This window comes from Pipistrellus hanaki (genome assembly GCF_964339955.1).
Source record: "Pipistrellus hanaki genome assembly, chromosome: 7".
NCBI lineage: Eukaryota > Metazoa > Chordata > Mammalia > Chiroptera > Vespertilionidae > Pipistrellus > Pipistrellus hanaki.
The window spans coordinates 32810175-32836992 of record NC_140509.1 but is presented as its reverse complement, the minus strand read 5'-3'; the positions used below and the strand labels follow the sequence as shown (position 1 = coordinate 32836992).

Sequence of the window (26818 nt, the reverse complement as noted above, 5' to 3'; positions counted from 1 at the left end):
AATCTGCAAAACCCGTGGGTTCTGCTGCAACCTGTGGAAGCAGTGAGTGACCCAGCCATCAGTCAGAAGACCCCACAGGGATCAGAATCCCATTAGAGGGTCGGGAACCATTCTGCTGCTCTGCTTTACACCTGTCTCAGAGAAAGAGTTGAGCAGCCACATGTGTGTTTGCTGGGGGTCACCTGCCCCTCTTACCAGTTTCACACTGGTCTTCCATGAACCACCCCACGCTTTTTAAGATAATGTGTAGCTTTTTCCACAATCTCACAGATGATAAGCTAAGTCAGTTAGGAAAGGGTGAGCCTGGGATGCTAACCCAGGTCTGTGTGACTCCAAGTTTGTGCCTTTGACACCTAGACACATTGCAAAGAAGCTTCAGTACAGAGTATCTGCTCAGCGGATATCCGCTCGTTGCTGGATTCATAGACATATTAGTTCCAGAAATGAGCCCAAGTCTAAGAGAAATCAGGACTAGCTTAAAATAAACCAAATCTAATAACATTTGAATTTTGATCTCAGGAATATATGACTATAAATATCTGAATATGTTAGAGTCAATATATTTTACTTCTTTAAAAAAATGTACCTCTAATAGGGGTTTTGGAAATTTAAGTATTCTTGTGAATTTATTTCATTTTTCAGTTGTTCTTATATGAAGTATTACATGATGGTGTTTTAGGGTTAGGAAGGCAAGTTTCTGACTGGATGCTAGCACTGGACGAGCATTAATTACATGACCACGTGGTTGTTTCTTCCTTGTGTGTTTTAGGGCCCCCCTGGCCCTCGTGGGGATTCAGGTCCTCCAGGCCCCCAGGGTCCTCCAGGTCCCCAGGGGCCCAACGGACTCTCTATTCCGGGAGAACAAGTAAGTACAAAGGCTTTCTGTATTACACGAGGATGGCAGATTAACACTGAATTTAACTGGAACATTTTTTTACTATGTTTTGCCAAATCTAATGTTTTCTCAGAGAATTCAACAAAGTTAGTCATTGAGATAACTTCCTATGAGGACTATGATTTCAGATATGTAAATAATATATGTAATAATGTGTAACTGTGTAGACAAAAATTACGCTACTTCTTTGACCTATAAATCTTTTAAAATAAATAATACATATATCCTTCAACATCCTGAGGACTTTGACATTGCTTTCAGTCTGTGGCTTCCCTGGAGTCCTTTAGTAATACCTAGGACCTCAAGGCAAGCTTGCATTATTATTCTAGGTCATTGCTTCTTTAAACATTTTAAAATGCTAATCTAAATTATAAAGGATGTTTTACCTTTTAAGACATATATTGTATTTAACTAACTTTTTCTGTATATTAAGATAAAGTAAACATACTTTGCGAATAGGAATACAATAACTGCATAGTTCTTAAATTTAAGTCTTAACTACCTTTTAGGAAGATAGATTACTTTTTTGGCATTTAAAGAAAATAAAATCTATATTAGATATAGTTAGAAATGAGACCTGTGAAGGAACAGGGCTTTCTTGCTCAAATGGCTTGAATGCATCTACTGTGAGCTTCTTATGTCCAAAATAAAGTTGTAGAGATTTTACCTTTTTTTTTTTTTTTACTACTACTATTAAATTACCAGTTTTAATTAGTTCAACTTTTCCTTTGTAACAAGTGTCTTCAAACAAGTAGTAATAAGTACCAAATTATGTTATTTTCTTAGAACATTTCATTGACTATTAAAATTAGCACCAAATTAAATATATTAAGATAAAATAGCTTTCTCCCTTCAAATTTTATTTATATGAAATTCCCGTATGTTAAAGGATCTTCTTTTCAAGTAGGTATATTACCCCATAATTACATAAAATTATCCCTTAATAAATGAAAATTACAATATGGCATTTGTAGCTTAAAGAGTGAGCATCAATGCAAAAAGTGATTTATTCATTACCCTTCAAAAATATTCTTACATTGGATTTATGAAGTGATGGAGATTTCAGAGATGACTCATGTCTTCCCTTTCCACTTAATCTCTGTAAAACCCTGGGAACTGTCTTCCCGCTGCTTTCTCTAGGGTCGCCAAGGGATGAAGGGTGATGCTGGAGAGCCAGGACTTCCAGGCCGAGCAGTGAGTAGTTGTTCTTGACATTACCTCTCCTTTCACTTGTCAAGTGCTATTTGACAAGCTGCCTTTGTACTGCCTGAGGAGGTGAACCAAGGTTAAGCAGCAACGCAGAAGCCTGGCTGTGTCCTTCCATTATTTCCATTCCATGTTCTGGTCTTAATCTTCAAGTCTGTGCTTGTCAGATCAGGTACCGGCTTGATGACTAAGTTGCTACAATATGGCTGACACTATGCTTGCTTCTGGCTTTCTGTTTCTTTTCAGAGCCCCCTGAACTTCCTTTCTTTAAAAAAAAAAATGTTTTTTGGGGAAAACCACTATCTTTTTCCATGCAGGAAGCATATTACCTTGTTTCTTTTCATGTAGGGAACCCCAGGACTACCTGGCCCACCAGGACCAATGGGACCGCCAGGAGATCGAGTAAGTTTTCTTGGGCAAGTGATGATGATGCTGAAAATGATATCACCTTGCTGCTTATTAGTTAAGAAGCCTCCACAATTCATTTGCATGGTTGGAAAGCAGAGTTCACATATTTTGTGGAAGACTGAAAAATGAGTATCACTGGCTCAACCAACATCAGATTAATCTCAAGGTCAATGAAACAAAATGGCGGGACTTTAGGAGAGACTTTGAAATTTTAATTTGGGAAAATTTTTTAACTTATCAGATTTAGGAAAATAAGTCCATAAAAGGAATTTCAGCTGATTAGCAGGAGATTTAAGAATTCTACCAAAAATTTCTTTCTTTCTTCCTTCCTTTCTTTCTTTTTTAAATTTAAAAATAATTTAAATATTTTTTTATTGTTGGTAGTGTTACAGATTATTTTAAATCCTAAAGTTAAAGTCTTCATTATGAGGCAGCTCTTATGTAAGAGAATAGCCTTTATTTTCAGGGCACTTTTTCGAAGTCAGCATTGCCTCTGTACATCTTTAGAACTTAAATATCACCTCTAGGCCTTGATGATGAGATAGACAAATGGTATTTAGTAGGGATTTTGCTCATTAGGGACAGCTTTCAGATTTGCTCTTAACTTACTATGAAAACAGGGCAGGAAACCCAACATTTCCAAGGATAAGTACAATAAAAAGGGCTTCTACTTAATATTATAGAAATATTTGGTTTCATAGAAATTTATGAATGTTTTAATAAGATTTCAGAGTTGCTCAAAACAAAGAACTAAAGACTTTTTAGCATCCTATGGTTCAGTTTGAGAGTAGTCTGTATTCTGCCTAATCAAAAGTTAAAACATATGTCTAGCAGCAGAAACTGAGAGGGCTGGTGCTGTAAAAGCTGTCATTGAAAACACTGACTTGCTTACCTTAATACCACCAAGACTCCACTGGACAGAAGAAGGAGGTCATTCAGATAATGCAAAGATTTTCCCACATAATACCAAAAGGTGAATGATATGGCAATGGATTCTATTTGCTTCTATGCCTACTTAGAGTTTGGGGGAGAGAGAGGTCAAAGAGAAAAATGGTATTCTCTGTGAGTCTGGTACCTGGAGATTATATATATTATATCTATCTATATCTATATCTATATCTATATCTATATCTATATCTATATCTATATCTATATCTATATCTATATCTATATCATCTATATCTATATCTATATCATCTATATCTATATCTATATCATCTGTAACGATATTATATATGTATAATATAGTATACTCATACAAACACATATACCAATATATATACATACACATATCAGTGTGTGTGTGTGTGTGTGTGTGTGTGTGTGTGTGTATGCATTTTTTTCTGACTCTTGAATCTGGAATTAGTTTTTTAAAATTATTATTTTCAAAAAGAAGACAATAGTGAAATTGCAAGAGTCAGTCTACTCAATTAGAAAACAAAACCAAAAATACAAGATATGATTATGGGCTGAATTGCTTGCTGCTGCAACTACTGAAACCTTATTGGGCCCATTGCCACCACTCAGTGTGGGCTTCATGCAGACATGGTGGGTTGCCAATGCAAACAGCATCGACATGCTCTCTGACTGGAAATCAGCAGCCATTACCACGATCACTGCTGCCCTGAAAAATGAGGGAGTGGGAAGGATTCTGCTTTTCACTCTCAGATTCTAATCTGAGAATCCAACTTTGTGGTGAGGCCACCCAGGTCTCCTAGGGCATGGGGATTTTTCAGAAAAATCGTTCAACTCTTTTCCTCACAGCCTGTACACCTACTCACCACTTAGTTTTCTACCACTAATACTGAAAGTACAGTACTGATAGAACATAATTTTGGAAAGTTAAGTAGACTTTGGGTGCAAGCATGTTGAGAGAGAGAGAGAGAGAGAGAGAGAGAGAGAGAGAGAGAGAGAGAGAGAGAGAGAGAGAACACAACTCGAACCCTGTGGTAGAACAAGGGAAGAAGTCCTCAGGAGAGCAAGTGAAAAGGATCAATGGTGGAGAAGGAAGATTGTTACCAAGTTGGAGTTGGTAGGACAGAATACATGGGTTGTCTTCAACACAGATGATTTTCAAAACAAGACACAGCTTTGGGGAGTGCTAGAAAGTAACAAAAGTACCACATGTACTGGTATCTAATTCATGTGTATTTTTGAAGACAACCATAGATCTCTTCAGCCACCCTTACATGAGTGCAAGCAGCAATAACTGCTAGAGCTTTGAAAGTAAAGGAGAAGTTATGGCACAAAGAACTGCAGCTGCCTCAGCCCTTCTGAGGACAAGTTATAAATGTTTCTCCTGAAAGAAAATAGAACTGTAATATATGTAGAACAAACTGCTATTCATTGTTAAAAAATAAGAAAGTCCTGTCATTTGCAACAACATGGATGAACCTGGAGGATATATGCTAAATGAAATAAGCCAAACACAAAAAGACAAATTCTGCATAATCTTATTTAAGAATGGAATCTAAAGAAGAATTGAATGCAGGGTAGCAGAGAGAAAAATCGTAGTTGCCAGGGGCAGTCAGAGGGGACGATGGGGAGAAGTTGGTCAAAGGTACAAAATTTCAGTTATGCAGGATGCATAAGTTCTGGAGATCTGCAGTATAGTATAGTGACTATAGTTGATAATTCTATATTGTATATTGAAATTTGTTAATAGAGTAAATCCTAAATGTTCTTAGCACACTCAAAAATTAACTATGTGAGGTGATGGATATAATAATGATTAAAGTGATTATCTTGATTGTGGTAATTATTTCACAATGGATACATATATCAAAATATCACCTCATACACCATAAATATATAGATATTTTTGTCAATTATACCTCAACAAAGCTGGAAAAAAGAAAATGTTCTTAGGCTGACTGAAGAAGGGTTATTCAGAAATATAATAGTTATAAAAAAGGAAGGAAGGAAGGAAGGAAGGAAGGAAGGAAGGAAGGAAGGAAGGAAGGAAAGAAGGGCATGTCCTATATAGCATTTGGAGAAATTCAGATGGAAGAAAAGCCATTCAAACTGTACAAGCAATACTATTACCAGCTCATTTTTGCTTCTTAAGCGGCTCTCAGAAGCAGTGTTGATGCTACAGCAGATGAAGTTGGAATCTGCTTTTCATTTTGCAGGATTAGATCTTCCAGAAAAGAGTTTGACATTTTTATCTCTATTATTTTCTGAAAAAAATGTTCAGAAACTTTTATAGTGGAATATATGTAACACCATTTAAAAGAAATAATTTAAACTTCCTATTGCAAAATCAATGGAAACATGGATACTTCATCCAAACGTTCCTGATTTTTGCTAGGATCCAGGAATATGGATGGAATTATCACTCTTATTCTCTGCAGAAAATGAGACAAACATCTCCTTCAACAGAAGAATGGGACAACCATAAAAAACGATCTGACTCAGAAATCCTCGGCTGGGTTTCAGAGACCTGCTATTGGGATGGATGTTAGCTGGGCAGCAGAGTGACTCATTCCAGACAGAGGTCATTTGGCACTGTGTGGAGATGGAGCGAGACAGCCAAAGAGGGAGCCTGTGGGGAGATGCGCTGTGCTTCTGAGACAGATCTCTCCTTCCCAGTCAACCAGGCACCAATGCCGGTCTGGCCTTCTCTGTGAGATGAGGAGAGATGGGCCACTAAAAAAATGAGATGATTGAGGATTTCATTTGTTTCCAATGGAAGGTGGTTAAGACAGCATCGCCTCTTTCTATGGGTGGAGGAGGGATCACAAAAGTGGAGACTTCAAAAGTCCTGCCCTGCCCATTGCTCAGGGAATGAGCAAGGGAGTTTACTAATCAGTTACTTGGGCTCTCCTCCCTCTTTTATGCGACCACGTGCTTTTCTCAGCAACATAGTCTTCATCCCATTTTATCCTTCTGGGGCCAGTGTGTGGATGTGGACTTTCAGTAGAAAGGGTTAGTTTCTCTAGACTTTCTACTCTTACAAAAGCAAATGCTAGTATCTTCAAGAAATACATGTTTTTCTCTGCAGAAGGTGAATTTGACTCTTGAAATGATTATATCTATAACTACATAGATGAATGAGTATAGAAATTAATTATTCAGTGAAAGGCATTAAGTTGAATTTGAAAGTGCTGTGTGCGTTTTGGGTAGTATATTTGTCTTTATATTGCAAGGTTACCTGCCAACAGCAAATTTGGGTCAAATTCTTCACCCTTCATGCTTAGCAACCTGTTTAGCATTTCTTCCTTTTCACGCTTTCACGCGGTCATTTTCTCACTACCTCTAATTCATTTTGTTTTTTCAACAGGGCTTCACTGGAAAAGATGGCGCAATGGGACCCAGGGGTCCACCAGGGCCGCCGGTAAGAACAGAATTCCTTACCTTGCTGTCTTTCCACTTTGCTAGAGAAGAGCCTGGTAACCTGGTTTCTGTGCTGGGGGTACACCATTGGAGCTGCTGTTTTATTTTTAATTTCCTAAGAAAAAAAACAGATGTATTAAAATATAGTTTTATTGTTTAATCAAGTTATATTTGAAAAAAATAGGAAAATATCCCTAAATAACTTGGTCACCCCATCAAAACCATAAGAATTTTCAAATTAGTATCTCCTAATAAGAATTCATTAAGTGCCTTAGTCCCACCCATCCCCACATTGAGTGGTGGCATTTTATGACCTTACTGGTTACTTCCTGGTGTACAATTTTAAGGATCTGTGGCTATGATATTTGAGTTTTAAGGACATTTATTACTGAATTGTTATCAGTCATTTTAAGGAAGTAAGTTTTATTCAAGTAGGTCTTCTAATTAAGATCTTTGGGGAAAATACTAAAGCCAATGATGCAGGCATACAGATGCCACTGTATACCTGCATCCAGGTGAGATCACAGATTGTTTGAGATGATAGAGGTTTTCATATATATATATATATATATATATATATATATATATATATATATATATATTCAGGTAAGGAGGAGTTTAAATTTACAATAAACTTTCATTTAAAATATACTACAGAGCTTAAAATTGGCATAATTGAGGAAGTAAAGGATTCATTATTTTACCAAATCTGATTATTTAATTTTAAGGAAATTTCAGGCTTTAGAACATAATGTATTTCTTAATAGGTATTATATATCAATATAATGGTGGGTAAAAGTAGGTTTACAGTCATTCATGTGAAAAAAAAATACAATAATTAATAAGTAATACTACAAGAATAAATTGTTTCAAGTAATCACAGCTGTAAACCTACTTTTGCCCCACCCTGTGTGTGTATTATATATATATATATATATATATATATATATATATATATATATATATATAAATTATATTGTTGTTAATCCTCACCCAAGGGTATTTTCTCACAGATTTTTAGAGAGAGTGGAAGGGAGAGACAGAGAGAGAAATATCGATTGGTTGCTTCCTGCACACACCTCTACCAGGGCTGGGAATCAAGCCTGCAACCAAAGTACATGCCCTTGACTGGAATCGAACTAGGACCCTTTCGTCTGAGGGCCAACACTCTATCCACTGAGCCAAACAGGCTAGGGCTCACCCTGTATATTCTACTAAAAGATGACTAATGTAATTTGAAGCTGGGTTAAAAGGAACAAGGAGAAATTCTTATGGTTTTGATGGGGTGAAGGGTGCTGATGGACAGAAGAGAGTGGAAGTGTGGAGAATGCACCAAAGGGAAAGTGAATTTCTAGGCTGAGAGTGCAATATCCAGCAGACAAGGGGAGCCTCTGCCACAATGACGCCAAATTTAGCAAAGAACTGGCTACCTTCTTAATTTCTCCCCAGCCAAAGTCTTCACTGCTGTCTTTTGATGGGCTGTCTGGTTATGTAATAGAAATACACTAAAAACAGGAATTGCTTTCTGCAGGTTTACTTTGTACCAATTTACTGAGATCGCGGTCTGTGAACTGTAAAACTGATTTTATATATATATATATATATATATATATATATATATATATATATATATGGCCTAAACATATATTTTAGAACTATACAGTCAATAAAAATTGAATGGGAATTTTCAAGATTTGTTTCTCTTTGTGTCAACTTAAAATTTGGTTTTACTCTTCCTTAAAATGTGGTTGTGTACTGCTTCATTGAAAAGCTTTTGAAGCTGGCCACTTTGTCAGCTTATATCTAAAGATGGGACTTTAATTCCATCACATCGTTCTCTTTCCTGACCTGTGTGCTGTAGGGAAGCCCAGGCTCACCTGGAGCCTCAGGACCGAGTGGGAAACCAGGCAAGCCAGGAGACCACGGCCGGCCGGTAAGTGGACTGCTTGCATGTCCAGAGTTATCTCACTGCTGCCTTCAGTAATGAGGGGACCGAAAGGCTCTGGCATGTTTATGTTATCTTTGCTGGGATGTGTTTGAAGCGTTTGTTGAAATGATGCCAAACCAGTGGAATTAATTTGGTACTGGTTCTAAAGTCTTTCTCTCTGAGTTAGAATATTCTGGGATGAAAACTGTGGTTATAAGGTTTCTTTAAAAGGAGAAAGGGATTATGAGCCAAGACACATATTTCTGCGCTGTGTAAACACTTTAAGCTGGGTCAGCAGAAGGATTCTGTTTATGTAGAAGTACTATGCTCTTAACAGAAAAATACATGATGATACATGATGATGGTGCAGGGTGCTTCCACAGGTAGTGTGCTGATGTCACCCTGGGCAGTATCATCCAGCCAAGCCACCTGCTCTTTTCTCTTTCCTGGAGGATGCTAAGAACATTAGTCCCAGAATTAAAAGGATTGATTGAATCTGCTATTAAACTTTTTATACTGCCCAAATTATGTCCGGGTTAACTTTCTTTTAGTCAGGCGTTTTGCTAAAAATGGTCACTGAGATGGTGTTATGCTTATCTGGTATTTTCAAATTTGTATCTCCAAAACTGAATTTGACATTCTTAAAATATCCAGAAGTATTTGCAATGACTAGTGGGCTTCACATACTTTACAAGTTCTTCCTTATTTTGCATATGAATTGTGGATTTATCTCATCGAAATAGAATTCTGAAATATAAAAAAAAAGTTACCTTAAAGATAATGGAGTCCAACTAGTTAGCTGCTCTCTGGACTGGACTTCTGTTTTCTTAAGTGTTGTCCAAGTTACAAAATCCTGAGTTTAAAAAAAAAAATTTTAATGCCACACAAATTTAGGGTAGAATCTTTATGTGACATTGGTTGCTTTTTATGTTTACATAAAATTAAACAAGCAGCACAAAGATTTAAAGGACTCCAGATATACTTTATAATCTGTGTGTACCCTAACACATGATCTAATCACTCTCCTTTCTTCAATGAATCATGGCAGAAACCTCACAAGAGCAGTTTAAAGTACATGGAACTCTTCTGCCCATTCAGAATTCCATTTTGACCGATGAGTTTCACACAATTCTACTACTGATGCAATTGGTTGCTACCAGTGGAAACCCAAATGAAACTTGCAATTCCTTGACTTAAAATGTGACCTTACATCTTGCCAATAACAATGATTTCCACACACCCTCTATACAAGAACAATCTCAGAGTGGTAGTAAATAAAATAAAAAAACCACCACCACCAGGAACAATATCAAAATAGCAGCAAATGTGAAAAAAATTTCCCTGAAATCTACCTAAGGCTCCAAAGTCAATAATAATATGTTTCCATTAACAGTGTCTGGCACTTTTGGCAAAGGGAGAGCCAAACTCTAGTTTATCTTATGATTGTAACTTGTAACATTTATTTGGGCCTTATTGACCTTTTTCCTTCTCCTTTTCTGGTCCTTTAAAGTGGCAAGTGGCCTCTTCTTATCTATTCTATCTTACCTTTCATTTCTATACGCCAAAGTAGCAGAGGGGTGTATGAAGGTGTTAGCAGAGACCTTGACTCAATCAGTTAGCTATTGTCAATGATTTTCAACCTTTTTCATTTCATGGCACATATCAACTAATTAGTAAAATTCTGTGACACACCAATATATATATATATATATTGTTGATCTCACAAAAAAAACCAAACCAAAACAAAAACAAAACAAAAAAACACAACCACCACCACAGGTATAATTTTGATTTATTCATAATGTATGGCTATTGTTATGACGGCTGTTGTCATTTTTTTATTTGACAATTTAAGGGAAAAGAGATCAGTGCCTCTGACTATTCAGGTTTTGTGTATTTTAAAAATTCTTGCAGCACACCAGTTGAAAATCAAATTTCTGGTTTATGTCATTAGCTGTTATAACCAGCTGATGTCTTCCTGCTAACTTACAACACTTAATGTGGATCAGTGGATGTTTTCAAAAACTGCTTATGGATTATTTTTATTCATTTACTCAATGCCTACTTGGTTAGTGCCTAAATGAGCTAGTCAATGTTTTAGGGCTGGGGATATAAGAGTAAACAAGACAAAGTCCTTGCCCTCATGGAGATTCTAGTTGGGGGATATAGACCAAAAACATGTACCTAAATATTTCTGGTGATGATGAGTGACACGAAGAAAACAGAAACAGACTAAGGATTAGAGAGTAATTGTGATGGGAAAGTGGCTATTTTAGATATAGTAGTCAGAGCCTGTTGGAAGTGGTGAAACGAATTGAGGAAGCAAGCTGTTTGAAGAGCTGTGGGAAGATGATTCCAGGCAGTAGGAATGGCATGAATAAAAGCCTCGCATGAAGAAGGAATCTGGTATGTGAAAGGAACAGTGGAGAGCTCTGGGTCCCCAAAATCAAGGGCGTGAAGGAGAGAGAAATAAAAGGTCATGTCAGAGGGCTGAGCAGAGATGATTACGTGGATCATCTGGCCAATGAGAATGAATTCTTTTATTCTAAGTGACACAAGAGGCCCTCGGAGCGAAAAGAGTGACATTATCTAATTTTCCTTATAAAAATGTCAGTCTGGCTTCTGTGTGGAGAACAGGCTCTAGGAGGGCAATCCAGGAAGCAGGAAGACCAGTTAGGAGGATATCGGAGTCGTTCAGGCAAAAGTATTGAAGACTGTAAGATATGGTTTGGTTTGGGATATGTTATCTGATCATCAGATTTTTCAATAGATCGGATGTTCCTTCTATGACAGCAGTTGGCAGCCTGGAAGTTCATTACTAAAAGACAAAAACTTTCATTATAAGGAAAACTTTCCCAGGATCTTCTCATGGCCCATGAGAGGCCTGACAGAACAGAGACAAATATTCTGTAGTTGTGTTTGGATGTGGGACCACCATTTGGATTGAATTATCTAATAAAGGAGACATGTGGTTCCTTTTATACTCAATGCACACAAAAAATCACTGGAAGTAGTTATGGATATATGTTTAGTTAGGGAATTGACAAAAGCCCAATGGTTCTTACTGGAACTGAATCAAGATGAATGTCATGGAGAATCCACAACAACCAGCTGAGTTACCCAGCTATGGTGATATAAAAGAAAGTATAAAGGTACAAGAGCAATTTTCATATGCATTTCAGTTCCAGGCCTATATTGTGAATGGCTTCATAAAATATATGCATAGTTCATAACTTTTAAGTTGTTATCCTTAAATCCACATCTCAGCACTCTTTTGGAGGTCATATGCTTCACAGAGAAGGAGGTAAGAGAGGCAATTAGATTGCTTTTATAGACAAGACAATGTGAATAACGTTGATGTGAATGTGGTGTCATTTTGCCAATTCATTAGAAAGCAGAACTTCATCATCATGTTTGTTCGTGAATCATTTTAGATCACGTTTGTCACTTTCTAATACATGAAATTCCTGCATTTCAGGGTGCCTCTGGATTGAAAGGAGAGAAAGGCGATAGAGTATGTATTTCTTAACATTTGAAATACATTTATTTTGTGTGTAAAACATTGACGTCTAAAACTATAGAAATAATATGCTAATGATTCTCATTGATTTAATTAACCAGGGGGACATTGCTTCTCAGAACATGATGCGGGCAGTTGCAAGACAAGTCTGTGAACAATTGATAAATGGTAAATTTCTTTCTTTTTAACGAATAAAAAGTTTTTAGTTAATTGCAGTAAAATGCAAAGTTTGAGTCATAAATTTTCTAAGAGGTATGTTTCTATTTCATTTTTGATGATCTTCTTTTTTTATACATTGTCAATTTTGTAGCTGGTTAGATAAGGCTAGTGATATTTTAATGATTGTCCTTAAGGTAAAACAATAACTTAAGGTAAAATAAAGCCAGTTATCCTTACATTTGGTTTGATACAAAATCATATTTCAAAGGGGCTTTTCAATTTCCATAATATAGGATTTTTAGTTATCTACATCTGGGCATGTCTGGAAGCAGCAGCGGTTGGGTCTTTCAAGTTGAAACCTTTAAGTTGTCATATGACTTTAAGGAAGGAGGCCCACCCAGACTAGCTTAATCATAGAAAGTCCATCTCGGTGGGGACATTTTAATATTGCCTCCTTACTTTTTACAGACTCTTTCTTCGTATTCCATGAGGCCTATTAAGTTTATTAATAAAGTTCAGCGCCCGAGTTTAAGTGTGGCCTTAAACTCAGAGTTCCCTCTTTTAGAAGCTTTCATCACTGTATCTTGAAGTGCTGCCCAGGGGAACATGCGCATGAGAGATACCTGTGTTGCTTTTAGAGCTCAGGGTTGCTGGGCCATTCTTTAAACCTGGTGAATCATTGTCTTTGAAGATGAGGCCCAGAAATCTGTATTTTTCAACATATCCAACAGGCAACTTCAGTGTACACTAAATCTTAATTATCGTTGCCTCATGTACACACCATAATGGCATCATTTCTTAGTTTTAAAAAGTTTCTCTTTTGAGTGACATCATCGGGCAAATCTCAGGGGTTTCCATCAGAGCCATATTAAACTTTCCCAACTCATTTTTCTTTATAGTAAGCCTTGTGGCCTACTCGGTTGGTATTGTGTGGAGACAGTTATTTACCAGAGATCAGTTTGCCCTTGGTGACTGGAGAGTTTTGTTTTATTTTTAGGGATGAGATTGGAATGTCTCCTGGACAGAGGAGGAATAGAGATGTATTTCCCTAGATACTAAGAGAAAACAATTTCACCCTCTCCTCCCTCTCTTATTAGGGCTCTTACTAACAAGTGTTACTTCTACTTATAGGTCAGATGAACAGATTCAATCAAATGCTGAATCAGATTCCAAATGATTATCACTCCAGTCGGAACCAGCCGGGCCCACCAGGCCCTCCCGGTCCCCCGGGCAGCGCAGGAGCCAGGGGAGAACCAGGACCTGGGGGGCGACCAGGCTTCCCGGGCACGCCGGGCATGCAGGGCCCCCCGGGGGAGCGAGGTAGGTGTCTCTGGCTGCAGCAGGAGCATAAAAAAAGGAGCTACATGGGTAGGAGCCTGAGGATGTTCAAAAGTATATAGAAGACTGAACTTGGCAAACTACTTCAGTCTTGTTTGAACAGTCCCGGAGAGCTATGTGTTTCTGAACTTGTCTTCTTTACGTGGCCACAAGCCACAGAGCCCCCTAGCTGAGGATCTCAGTAAAGATCATGTGGGTATCTGGTTGTTGTTAATGGGAAAACCTGTATCTTGGCAAACTAAATCAGGCACTAGAGACTTATCAATTGTTGTGGCTGGCAAGAGAGTTGGGCAGCAACTGAACGTACAGTTTTGGATCCAATTGTGTGCTTTTTTTTGTTGTTGTTCTTTTATTCAGAGTCTGGCCCTGATCTGATGTGTTTGTTTCACTTTAATGTTATGGTAGATAAGTCTAATTGGAGGCAAAGAAGGAAAATAGTCTTATCTGATTCTAGTTGTTTCAGGATTCTGGGTACTGGTTTTGTCCAAGCAGCAGTTAACATTCTGGAGAAAACCTAGATATTTTTGTAATTCTGATGGCTTGGACGCTGCACTAATTGGGCTACTAAAGATAAGATACTTTTCACTGAGTTGTAATTTTTTTTATAAATTTCTGTTTCTAACAACTGTTTCTAAAAATATATATTAGACGTGTTTGTTTTCTTCAAATAGTTTTTCCCCTGACGTGTAGCCAGATTTGTTTCCTGGCCATGAGTCTGGAATTACACAAATGTCTAGAAAGAATCTGGCTTACAGAGTGAACTTCTGTGAAAAATTGGGTAGTTCTTTCACTGAGGGAAGTCAATGGCTTGAGTCAGGTAACATCATTAAAAGGAAGACTACATGTTTCCTGATAATTTTCCTCCTGTGCCTTGTCTTTTTGTCCTTCCTTAGGTTTGCCAGGAGAGAAAGGCGAAAGGGGTATTGGGTCTCAAGGGGCTCGAGGGCCACCTGGCCCCCCAGGTAGGTCTGCTGGTTCATAAAATAATAAACAGTGTAACTACTGAGAGAGCATACAGCTCCCGTTCCCCCAAGAGATTCACAACCTCCTCATGTCAGCTTCAGACATGGCTATCATCATGGTATTTTCATATGTTAGGAAGCAGTTAAACTTGTATAACCCCCTCATTTTTATGTTCTCTTTGCTCAAAAAATGTTTGCATGTGTTCTATTAAGCATTCACTGTAACTTTAATATGTGAAGATTGAGTTTCAGTGACACAGAGGGTTGCTGTTTTCTTTTTTATTATGAAATTCTTGTTTGTTTGGCTTCATAGCTTTAAAGAATGGGATCACTTCCTGTTTTTGTTTTGTTTTGTTTTGTTTTTCTAGTATTTAAGATGTTGCTAGTAGACAAAAAAAAAGTATTCTCACTAAATAGTCTGAGACATCACCAGATTTCACTTACAGGTTCTTTATTGATGCTTTGGTAAGAAATAACTATCTAGTTGTTTTATACATGTCTTTTACTAAGTTGAAAATGAATTTTTTTTTTCTTCCTGATAATGTCCATGAGACCCTCACAACCCAAGGTCAATCCTAGTGGTAACATATTTAGGTTTATGTTAGCCATAAGTACCACTTGATGTATACTTGACATTGCTTTACATAGCCTGGAGGTATGAAGCAGGCACTTCCGTGTTTTCCCTGAAGTCTAATGTGGTTAATAGAGCCATTTCCTTCAGGTAGTCTTATCTCTGTGAGAGTGGGAACAAGCCAGAGAACTCACTGATAGCTTTAGTTTGGCTTCATTCTTGCTAAGTCAGTTTTCTTGAAATGAAATCATTAAAGTAGTCAGATTTCTGTCTTTAACTCTTATCAATCACTGGTAGGAAATTTTCACACTTTGGTTCAATTGGTGATTTCATAAGGAAATATTTTCTTACCATACAGTAGGAGCCGCCTAGTTCTGAGGCAGTGGAGGGGCCAAAGTATTGTTGACTGCCTCAGGAGATGTATTTAACAAGAGGAGAAATACTTGTTTTAACCCACACCAGGTCCACAAGGAGAATCCAGAACGGGCCCACCAGGGGCCACAGGGTCCAGAGGTCCTCCTGGCCCCCCCGGTCGTCCTGGAAACTCAGGTATCCGAGGACCCCCAGGTCCTCCCGGATACTGTGACTCATCCCAGTGTGCCAGCATCCCATACAACGGGCAAGGCTATCCAGGTATGTGGTTGTCATTGTAGGAGCCCAGATTCACCTGAATAAGGAACCTTTAGGGAAATGAAGTGCCCTAGGATTGAAGAAAGATTGATTTGAGTAATTCTTGAAGATAGCAACTCTTCCAGTTGTGTGTTTTGATTATGTAGACATAAATATTGTTCTCTTTCAGAGCATAAACGGTTACTTCACTGTTAGGAGTTAAATAATTATTTTCTATCCTTTCCAATATTTCTGCAATTACCAAGGAACTATTAATAAAAATCCCCATATTTCCCCTGGAAGTTCAAAGAATGCTACCAATTGACTTTTTTCTTCCTAACCTAATGGCTGGGAACAGTGATTTGTTGGGTAAAATTGTAGAATGCTAAGAAAACACACACACACACACACACACACACACACACACACTTGTTTCAGGAATCTAACATCTAGCCAAACTAGTATTTGATAACATGATGCAGACAACTGACAATAGTTCACTCACATTGTAGAATTAATATTTACAAGCTCTGGAATGTAATTTTTAAGAAGTTAGTAATGAAATTCTAATGTTTCAGTTCTCTTATGTCTGATTTTGGGACTCTGGGGACAGGGGACATATGCTGATCTGGAAGTAAGAAAGTCATGCTGTGGTCAGTGGTGACCTTTTGCATCAGCGCACCCTCAAGCATCTTGCAAGTTTTAAAAATGATACCGCTGTTTGATATGGTTGGCTACTAGCAAATAGTGCATGAGTAGTTGAATATCTAAATATCTATATATCTATATATTTATGTGAATACTTACTTCTGGCCAAAGTTATAATTAATCTTTAATGTCCATTGCTCATACAATCCATTCACAAAATTATAATGTAACGTGTCATAAAACACATTTAAATTACCTCTGCCTTATGGTATGTACAAATAACTAGAAATATATGGATATATATGTATATATACTTTAACCATTACATACTTAGATGGATGTGTATATATGTTTTTTGCATAGTAATTCAACTTTTAAAACTATCATCTTTGACCTGTTTCAGGTTCCGGCTAACATTTTCTAAGTCGCCAGTGCTGCTTACAGTTTGAATACATGAAAATCCTGTCTCTGAGATGTTTGCGCACATGCTTATTAGGAAATGAGTCTGTATGGAAATCTCACCACAGATATGGTTAACGAACCGGGTCAACATCATAAAGGAGGGTGGAGACTCTATACTAACTTGAATGAACCAAAAGCAGTGGTGTTAGTCTATACGCCTGATGCATTTCAGTAATAATGTAGAGAAATATTTTTTAAAAAAAGTTGAAACAGACAGCCATGAGGAGCCTCGACTGTGAAAGAGGTGCATAATAAAACTACTAACCAGCGGAGTTCGTGCCATTTCGAGAAAAAAAAAAACAATTAACCTGGTTAAAGAGAAATGTCTTATGTAAATAATAAAACTAATTGTGGCTTGTACATGATTTGTATGTGATCCTGTCCACTAAAATCACTTAACAACCCTCCAGTAAGCTTCTGCACCCAAGCCTGCTGCTTGCTCTGTGCCGGAATAACACCGAATGGAATCTCCTCCTCTGTCTTGCTTGTTAGTGATGTGTCTGATTCAGGGCATGCGTCTCATTCATTAGTACTGTTCTTTGTACATGTGACTCTCATGTGGGTTTTGTCATTGCCACGTTCAAAGCCAAAGTTCTATAGTCATTTCCTGTCTTCCTCTTCGCTGTAGCCACTGGTGTTCCTCGCCCACCAGCTGTAACTCAGTCTGTGGGGGTGACAGCCACAGAAGTTGTCATGTACTGTATATTATTACCTGGTGGTAGCCGATTTTCACCCCCAGAGTTCAGATTCTAGGAGCCATCCACACGTCCCCTCACCTCCTCACCTTCCCAAACTTGTTCTCTGAGCTGAGGAGTTGAAGTCATGCACAGGTACTTGGGGATGTGTGAAAATCCTACACCAGGTTCTGCGTTTACAGTTCTTTTGGCCCAGTCTGACCCTTCCCAGGTTTTTGTGCAATGATTGTATTTACTGCTGGATCTTTTGAAGGTTTGTTTTTTTTTTTTTTTTTTTTTTTTAAGTCCGTCACTTTGTTTGAGCATTACCAAATTCTCTATGCAAATGTTAAATAACCAGGACATTGTAATTTATATATTTATCGTTAGGAGATTAAGACTGGAGTGCCGTCGCCTCGGGCGATGGTTTTAGCTTTTGCTGTGTCTGTGCCTCCCAAACCATAACTGTAATGTTGAATCGGACAGAGCCCTACGTGCCCGAGGGCGGGGCCTACCTGCCTGAGCGCGAGCCGTTCATCGTGCCGGTGGAGCCGGAGCGGACGGAGGAGTACGAGGACTACGGCGCCGACGAGCCCGGCCGCGAGTATCCTCCCCAGGCGCGCTGGCGGCGCGCCCTGCCCCGCGGCCCGGGCCAGCGACCCTGAGACGGCGCCCGGGGAGGCCAGGCCGGGGGAGGTGTTGAGATTGTCACTTGCAGGTTCACTAGAGCAGCGTGCACCCGCATCTGCGATGTTTCTTCCGGCCATGCTTCATCCAAGAGTCCCCCCTTTGACTGTAGAGAACCCTGTTTCTGCAGGAAGCCTAGCCAGCCAGCCAGCCGCGCGCAGTCTGTAGACGTCTTTGCTTTCGCCCTTGACATGCTTGCAAAATCCTTTGTTCACCAGAGCTGCAAGGAGAGAACGTGCCTTGTTGTGCCTTCCGTTAGCACAGCCGGCAGCCTCAGTGAAAACTCTTAGGGTAAGCAGTCAGTCCTGGAACCCAGAACGACTGTGTATTGGCAGTTTGTCTTTTCCAATACTTATTTGCAATTCAATGACACCACGATTTCAAGGGATGCCCCCTCCTAAACCAAAGAGGAGGGGAAGGTCAACTGCATCGCGATTGTTTATCTTCCTCTTCTAGCTTCTGTCACACATTATGGCGTAGGACGCTCTTATACATCTCCTTTAACGACCACAAACCTTAAGCCATGTAGCTGAAATTACTGTATCGCTGGATACAATTTCATATTGCCTTTAAACCTCCTTGTTTTAGACACACTAACATTTATGCCAAATTGCAGATGATTCTGCAGAGATGGAATTGCATGTTTGTGTTGTATATTTAGTACGAACTTTTTTTTTTTTTTTCCAGAACATGTTTCTTAGTTATCAAAAGCAGTTGGAAATGTTTGCAAGACTATGAACATAGAATTGCTGCTTTTATATTTTAACTGCAGATTGTGAATTTCACTGCCTTATATTATTTATTTCTGAAACAAAAGAGGCATTTTTCAATAAAACTACTGAAAATTGAACATGGTCTGTTTTTTTTCTTTGAATGGCCTTTTGGACTGTTCAGGCGGTTGTTACAACAAACAAGTTTATATCCTTGGATACGGCTACAGATCTTGCTAATATATTAAATTATGCTAAATAACTTTAGATTTTTAATGATATGGTGAAGTCATAGAAAGAGAGTGGTGAGAACCTTAAAAAGCCGAGCTGATTCCAAAGGCTCTATTAGGAATGTAGAGGATGTGTGGGTTGGTGGAAAAACAACTAGGTATCCTAGGAGACCCCAAACAACCAAATAACTTAACAAGCCACATGATTTAGTATGCATTTAATCACTTTCCTATACCATGCTTTTACCCAGTAGCATGTTTAATTGCAAAATGGAAAATCCCTTAATGGAAATTTTTACATTCAATGCCTTCCTTTTACACTTTTTACAAATGCAAATAACATCCTTCTAAATATCAAAGAAAATAATGTAAGAACCAACACCAATTGGAGAGAGGCAGTGGTAGAAAATTTTCCGCAGAGCAAAACATCTGAGTTTCATACTTTCCGGCAACCAAGATCAAAAGGGATAGACAATAACTGAATGTACTGTGTTCCCCAGGTATGAATTTAGCAGCATCGTTAAATTCATAGTATTCATCTGTAATCCCCCATACCTTTATTTCTAAGGTTAGAAGAGACCATTGAGGTCATTTCAATTCAATTCTTCATGTAGGGAGAAGCAGACTCAGCTAAGTAGTATCAGAACAAGACTAAACTTCTAGGTCTTGTGGTTCTTAACCATGTTTTATCACCAGATACTCTCCTCCACCCCCTTTCCTTCTCTCTTCCTGGGAACACTCCCTCCGTAGGAGTTTTCAAACTTCCAAGTTCTGCCAATCTATTTTCATGAGTTTCTGACTCACTTGGGCTTCTGATGCTCCTTGATGAAGAGCCTCTGTATCAGGAGCGTGAGGATGGGTTCCGTTCCGGCCACTGACTCAGCAGGGTTCCAAGGCCCCAAGGATGTGAGGCACAAAGGAATTCCATCTTCTTCCAATGGCAGATGTGGGTTTGATTCCTGATGTTGGCGGTCACCCATTTTCTATCTCCTGATATGTGCTCTCAGAGAGGGGAGGAGGGGCCAAGCCAGTTCTCACCAGGGATGAGCACAAAATTACTGACCAGCTGAGATACATGCAGTGATTTTTAGTTTCATAGCCTACTTCCTCCGTAATTAAGTTTGCTGAATCTATGTGAAAATACTTTTTGTTTCTCCTGTGTGAGCGCATACTGAAAGTATAGGGAGAAAAGGCCAGGTGGTCTGGGTTTAAGAACTAATGTTAATACCCCACAAAATCAAACCTGTAGGTGCTGGTTTATTTAGTCAAACTTTCTTTGAAGGACTACAGAACAAATTCTAGTTCTTTAAATTTAAAAGCATTACAAGAAATTTGTTACTTATAATTTGTCTTTGAAACCAGGGTTCTGATTTTTAAGAGACTAGCTTCAAATAACTGTGGGAAGAGGTGACAGCTTCTAAAGGGGGCTAGAGTAAGAAAGCTTTCTAAATTTCAAAACACAAATAGATCCTGAATATTTTTTATAGAATATTTTGTACAATGGGATTAACCATTTAGCAAATTTAACACATATATTTTCTCAGATTTATAGGCGTCTATTTTTGAGTCTTTAAAGAATTATGCTGTCCATGCAGTTGCTCAAAATTACATTTCAAATAAGGTTAGTGTAGTTATCCCTGAGTATTTATTATTTATTATGTCCACGGTTCTGTATTTGCCACATAAGATTACTCTTCATTTGGTTGTAGTTCTAATTTCTTCATAACAAAAGGGATTTTGATATACCCTCATGTGGTCTGAGGAGCCTGTAACCTTGGTATGAGACCTTGAACCCAGGACCCTTGGGTCCACAGGCTGACACTCTATCCACTGAGCCAAACTGGCTAGGGCCAACACTGATCAGTATATGCAACTGTGTCTACCCCCTTGAAGTTCCACAAACATTTCAAATTTACACATCTGGTATTTATTAGGATTAGATTCAGCTGTGACTGACAGAAAGTCACAAAATAACAGTGACTTAAACCAATATAAATTTCTTTACTTCTCATGTTTAAGATGTCAAAGACCCAGGTTTTTTGTGTTTTGCTGCTATGCTTTTTGCAGTTTCTTGGGTCAAGTTAAACATATGGTCCAAGATGGTTAGTAGAGTGCTATCTATTATGTCCTTATTCCCCCTGAAGGAAAGAAGAAAAAGTGAAGAAAACACCACCCCTTATTTTAAGGACACTTCTTACACAACTTGAAACAACAAATTTATATTACGGACCCGTTAGCCAGAATTTAGTCATTTAGCTACATCTAGCTGTAAGTGTGGAATGTTATCTTTATTTTGGGCGGCCATGTGCCAAACTAAAACCAGCAATTCTGTTACAGTGTAAGAGGGGAAATGACTAGTGAGGGTCAACTCAACTCTTAGTCTTTGACACAATGTTCAAATCTAAATATATTTCCCCATAAATTTGATTTGCCTTCATTGAACCGACCAACCACCAAGTTCCCCAGGCCTGAAATTTGAGAGTCATTGTAAAATTTTCATTCTTTCACTTTTTATATCCTATCAATCAAGTCTAGCTGACTGAGCTTCTACATATATCATAATCACCCTGTTGTTACTGCTCAATTTTGGACTCTTGAGATTCTTGTCATGACTATCATAACATTCTCTTACATGGTCTTCTTTCTTGTAAACTTGGCTCCACTCAAATAAATCTTCCATACAGATCAGAATGATTTGTCTAAAATGCAAGCCTGACCATGTCATGTCCCTTGCTTAACATTCTTCAAATGGTATATGGATTTCTCTGCAAGTCTTGATTCCATCTGTCAATTCACTATTCCTCCTTTATCACCAACACTTTTGTTGGACCTTCTGGAACTCCTATTCCATTTTTGACAAACTTCTCCAAATCCTTAGTTCTTCAGTAAACAACCCCAGCACCTCTTAGCAAGACCCTGAAGATACTGTAGAGATGGCTAATGCCTCCCAGAATTGGTGAATGGAGACATGTCCTCCTCATACCTCAGCACTATTTCCAGATCAATAATCCTTCTTTCAACAAAAAGCTTTTATTGTTGGAGGCTTATATCTGACTCCCATCACTATCATCTATTCCCCTCGTGGTTACTCTACCTCATTCAGAAGAGGCGTTAGTGCTTTTATCCACCCCACTATTTGCCATCTTCTAGATATCATGTCCATTGGCTAACAAATCTAACATTATCTCAGTTATTTGAACTTATTGTCAAAGGCATTTTCTTTTACTTGGCCTTAACTACTCAGTATCTCCAAGGACTTACCTTGGGGTTGTGTCCAACTGTCACTGCTTTAAAATCACTAACATAGATCCTCCACTCTCCTTGGGTTTCCAGCTCACCTGCTCAAGTACCTGCACTGAAACTATTTTCAGATTCATTATGACACTCAATGCAGCGAGGCTTCCATGTTCTTACCATCTATTAGCTCCTCCTTGTCTTCACTTCCTTCCTTGTCCAACTTGGATTTCATGTCTTGGTAACATACCCAGTTTATTGAATACTGAACTCTAAGAAGTACAAAATAGTTTCTTTTTCTTTAGTCAATTCCTTCAGTTATGTCCTATTATATATTCTTTTTCTATCCCTTAGCATACCTCAGATAGATCCCATTGCTTTTAATATATTTTTATTGATTTCAGGGAGAAAGAGATAGAAACATCAATGATAAAAGAGAATCATCCACCAGCAGCCCTCTGCATACTCTCTACTAGGGATTGAGCCCGCAACCTGGACATGTACCCTGACAGAAAATCTAAGCTCAACCTCATGATTCAAAGGTCAATGCTCAACTACTGAGACATGCCAGCTGGCCCTTTTGCTATTAGATCATTTTGAGTGTGAATACTCCAGTCCATTCCAGTGCAATTCAATCCACTTGAAAAATGGAATCTCAAATTCACTTTTGTACTCATTTTTCTTCCTACCTTGAAGTCAGAACTTAGACTGTAGAGATGCTAGGCAACCTCTTTCACCCCAGCTTCTTAAGAATTCAGGTGGGAGAAGAGGACTAGGAAAAAGGAGGCAAAGGCTTTTCTCATTTACATGTGCCAGTAGAATCCTCTCTGGCATGTCAGTGCTCACTGTGTGCCAGGTGCCCAAATGCTGCTCCTCCTGTTGAGTGTCTGTGTCTGTTTCTCAGAAGGGCATGCAGGGCTCCAAAATGACCTCTTCAAACTTCTGCTGAGCTTTTGTCCCCATGGACTGCTTCACAGCTGTTTGCTACTCAGGTCTCCTCTCCTCACCTGAGGCCCTCTTAGGAGGGATTCCCGTAAGCTGGCTCAAGCCTGCCTGCTTTCTAAGTGCTCATTTGACCACAGGAGACCCAAGCATCCTTGTCAAGCCAAGTGAAAGAATAAAGTCTGTCCCCACAAATGCCCCCTTTCTAGCTGCCTCCCATTCATTTTTCCCCATTCAGGCACATAGGCCTGCAAGTTAGGTCAGCAGGTCTACTGCGCAGTAAATGTTCATCCATGGAATAACATGCTTTTCTTGAAGATACCCCTCAATTTCTCTGAGTATTTTTTTTTTAAGATTCTTCAGTGTGTTTCACTGGGTGAAGGTTTGAAGCATTCTTTTTATCATGAAAATAAAAGCCAAAATGTTCTGCTTTATATCAATGATAAGTTGCTTGAGTGGATTCTTCTTGATTCTTTCTTTTGCAAATATAAGCTGCTTGGGGGTGATGGGGAGATAGTTTGCATGAGCCAGTTCTTCTAATTCTTAGAAGTACCCAGGGAACGTGCTTTATGATTCTCTTTAAATTAGGGTGATGCTTCATAATTTTATTCTTTATGGCCATTTGTTCACTTCTGAGTCAAAGGCAAAATTCTATTTAATATCCCATTAACCAAAAGAGCCAAACTTCCTTGCTCCCACCTCCTTTAGTTACACTCATGTAGTAAAATCCTGCCTCTAGATTATCCCAACTATTTGTAATCTCCATGACTGTACCCAGGATTTTAAGCACAGTTGGAGAAAAATCACCCATGGAGTGGGTTGTTATGTTTATAAATACATATGACTAACCTCAGCTAGCCTGTCAATACTGCTCAGTAATTTGACCAGCTATATTTTCAACTCTTTCCAAACTTCCCAAACTTCCATCCTATACCTCATCCTGATTATGAGATTTCTGCTACTTCTCATCGAAGCAGCTATTTCATACAGGAACACAGCTATTTCCACTGGAACCTCACTTCTCTACCACCAGGGCTGCAAAGCTGCCTGCATCTGGACCCATCCTTTCTTCCTGTTTCCTCTCTACTCCTTGAACTTTGAGTCCCTTTCCATTCTTTCCACTAATACTGGATTAAACACCTAATAATTATTAGGTGCTGTTAGAAATGGTACTGGGTTCTATAGTGAAGACAGAAAAGTCTTCATGGAGCTCACATTTTCAGAGCGATAAACAGGCAACAAATAAACAGGCAAAGCATACACAGGCAGAGGGCGGTAAGTGCGACGAAGGGAAAGAGAACAGGGCGGAAGGATAAGCAATGCTGCCTGTCTGTGGCACGTGCATGAGTTTATGTAGAGTGGTGAGGAGATGCTCATTTAGGGAGAGACCTGAGTGAAGGGTGGCTGCCAACACAAGGCTCAAATCTGGCTGAAAATTGTGTAAAATTGTGTAATTCCGATGCTTTGGAATTATGTAGATGACAAGCTGTATCCCTAGAACTGTAGTTCTTGACTTTCATACACATTGGAATCACCTTGGAACTTAAAAAAAAAAAAAAAAAAAAAAATCCTCAAATCAGAGTCCCACTCATAAGTTCTGATTAATTGGACTAGGGTGAAATCTGCTAACCAGGCTTTTTAGAAGCTCCCTAAGAAATTACAAAGTGCAGATAAGGAGCCAAACTGTTATCTAGAGAATCAGATTCAGCATGTTAAAAAAGGAGGCCCAAGAATCTATTTAAAATATATTCTTCAGGTGAGTCATAGAATCAGCCAGGATGGGAAATTTTTACACCTCTTTGACTTTGGGTACAATTTTCATGCCAAAATGATATTTCTAGCCCAGTCCATTCTTTTGCCCTTTGGTACGTAAATTCAACTGCCGTGGTCCATCTCTAGTCGAACATTTTACAGGCATTTCAGATTCAATGTGAACAAAGTGATAGTCCTCACCCTCCTTTCTAAAGGAGCTTTTTACTATAAGACGCTTCTTGTTTTTGTGAGTGGTACAACCACCCTCTCAATTGCTTACCCCAGAAACCTGGGAGTTTTCCCTCACAGCCTACAAACCATCAATCGCGGCATCTTTTTTTATTCTATCTACTAAGCATCTTTCCATTGTCCACTTCTCTGTATCTCCACTGCCATTCTCCTCCTCTAGAACCTGCTGTCTTGTCTGGATTTCTCAGAGGTGTGCCATCTGATCTCTTTCCAGTCACTCTTGCATCCCTCCCATTCATTTTTCTCACAGCTTAGCAGACAAAATGATGGTTAAGAATGCAAATTTGGTCATGTCACTGCATTTCTTGAAATCATTTGGTGGAATTTAGTTCAGAAACCTTATCAAGACTCTTATGCCATTAAGGATTTGGTTTCTTCCTACTTTTTGACCTCAAGACATTTCACTTGTTCATCCTACCCCTCTTCAACCCCCTGACCAACTAACTATATTATACTTCTTGCTTTACTACTTCTTTATCTTGAGGCTTCATGGGTGCTATTTCCTTTATCTAGAATACACTGTCTTCCCTTGGTCACATATTATTCATCCTTGGTTTAATGCTGAAATAATCACTTCCTTTGGGACACCTGTCCTGTCACTTCCAAAGTTCAAGATCCCTGCAATGTACATTTATACCCCTTACTTTCTCTTTGGCACCTTCTATCATATCAGTAATTCCTTGCTTACTATTTGCTTTCCCTGCTGGATGACAAGATTCTATAAGAGGAGGGACCATATTTATTTTGTTTACTTCTGTGTTTCCAGCAGCAACCAAAGTGCTGGTATTTAGGAGGTGCTCAATAAATATTTGTTGAATAACTAATTTCTGGTGAACCAAACTCTTTTCCTTAAGAAGAGGAAGGATGATTGGTAACCGCTCATAAAGAGCACCTGCCTCAAGGAAGAAGCAGAACAAAAAACAACATAATAATCAAGGGTTGAAGTGTCTACTTTAGGATGAGATTAGAGAATGAAAGGAGCACAGAGAAAGGTTACACCTGTAAGGTTGTGGAGAGAAGTATACTGGCCAAGTGGCCTGCTAAGGAGACTATTGGAGGTCCATGCAAAACTCATGCTTGTTTTCCAAGAAGCCTCAACCCTAAATCAGCGGTTGGGGGTCGAATAACTCTTTCACAGGGATCGCCTAAGACCATCAGAAAACACAGATATTTACATTATGATTCATAACAGTAGCAAAATTATAGTTATGAAGTAGCAACGAAAATAATTTTATTCTTGGGGGTCACCACAATATGAGAAGCTGTATTGAAGGGTCACGGCATTATGAAGGTTGAGAAC

The 26818-nt window shown here is 38.7% G+C and overlaps 1 protein-coding gene across 4 annotated transcripts in view; it reads left to right on the top strand.

The window, feature by feature from the left end:
* The window catches only part of COL12A1 (collagen type XII alpha 1 chain), a 111653-nt gene extending 92404 nt beyond the window's left edge, over positions 1-19249 (top strand). For 3 of the 4 annotated variants that reach the window (XM_084890834.1, XM_084890831.1, XM_084890832.1), the window contains 11 exons: positions 770-865; positions 2036-2089; positions 2450-2503; positions 6792-6845; positions 8706-8777; positions 12250-12285; positions 12393-12459; positions 13582-13770; positions 14682-14750; positions 15784-15954; positions 18201-19249. In XM_084890834.1, coding sequence (XP_084746960.1) covers positions 770-865; positions 2036-2089; positions 2450-2503; positions 6792-6845; positions 8706-8777; positions 12250-12285; positions 12393-12459; positions 13582-13770; positions 14682-14750; positions 15784-15954; positions 18201-18379 — 1041 coding nt within the window. In that variant the 3' untranslated portion in view covers positions 18380-19249. Of the gene's footprint in view, positions 1-769; positions 866-2035; positions 2090-2449; positions 2504-6791; positions 6846-8705; positions 8778-12249; positions 12286-12392; positions 12460-13581; positions 13771-14681; positions 14751-15783; positions 15955-16981; positions 17402-18200 lie in introns of those variants that run through there. The other variant, XM_084890833.1, reaches the window with a different exon arrangement.
* The last annotated feature ends 7569 nt before the right edge of the window (positions 19250-26818 follow it).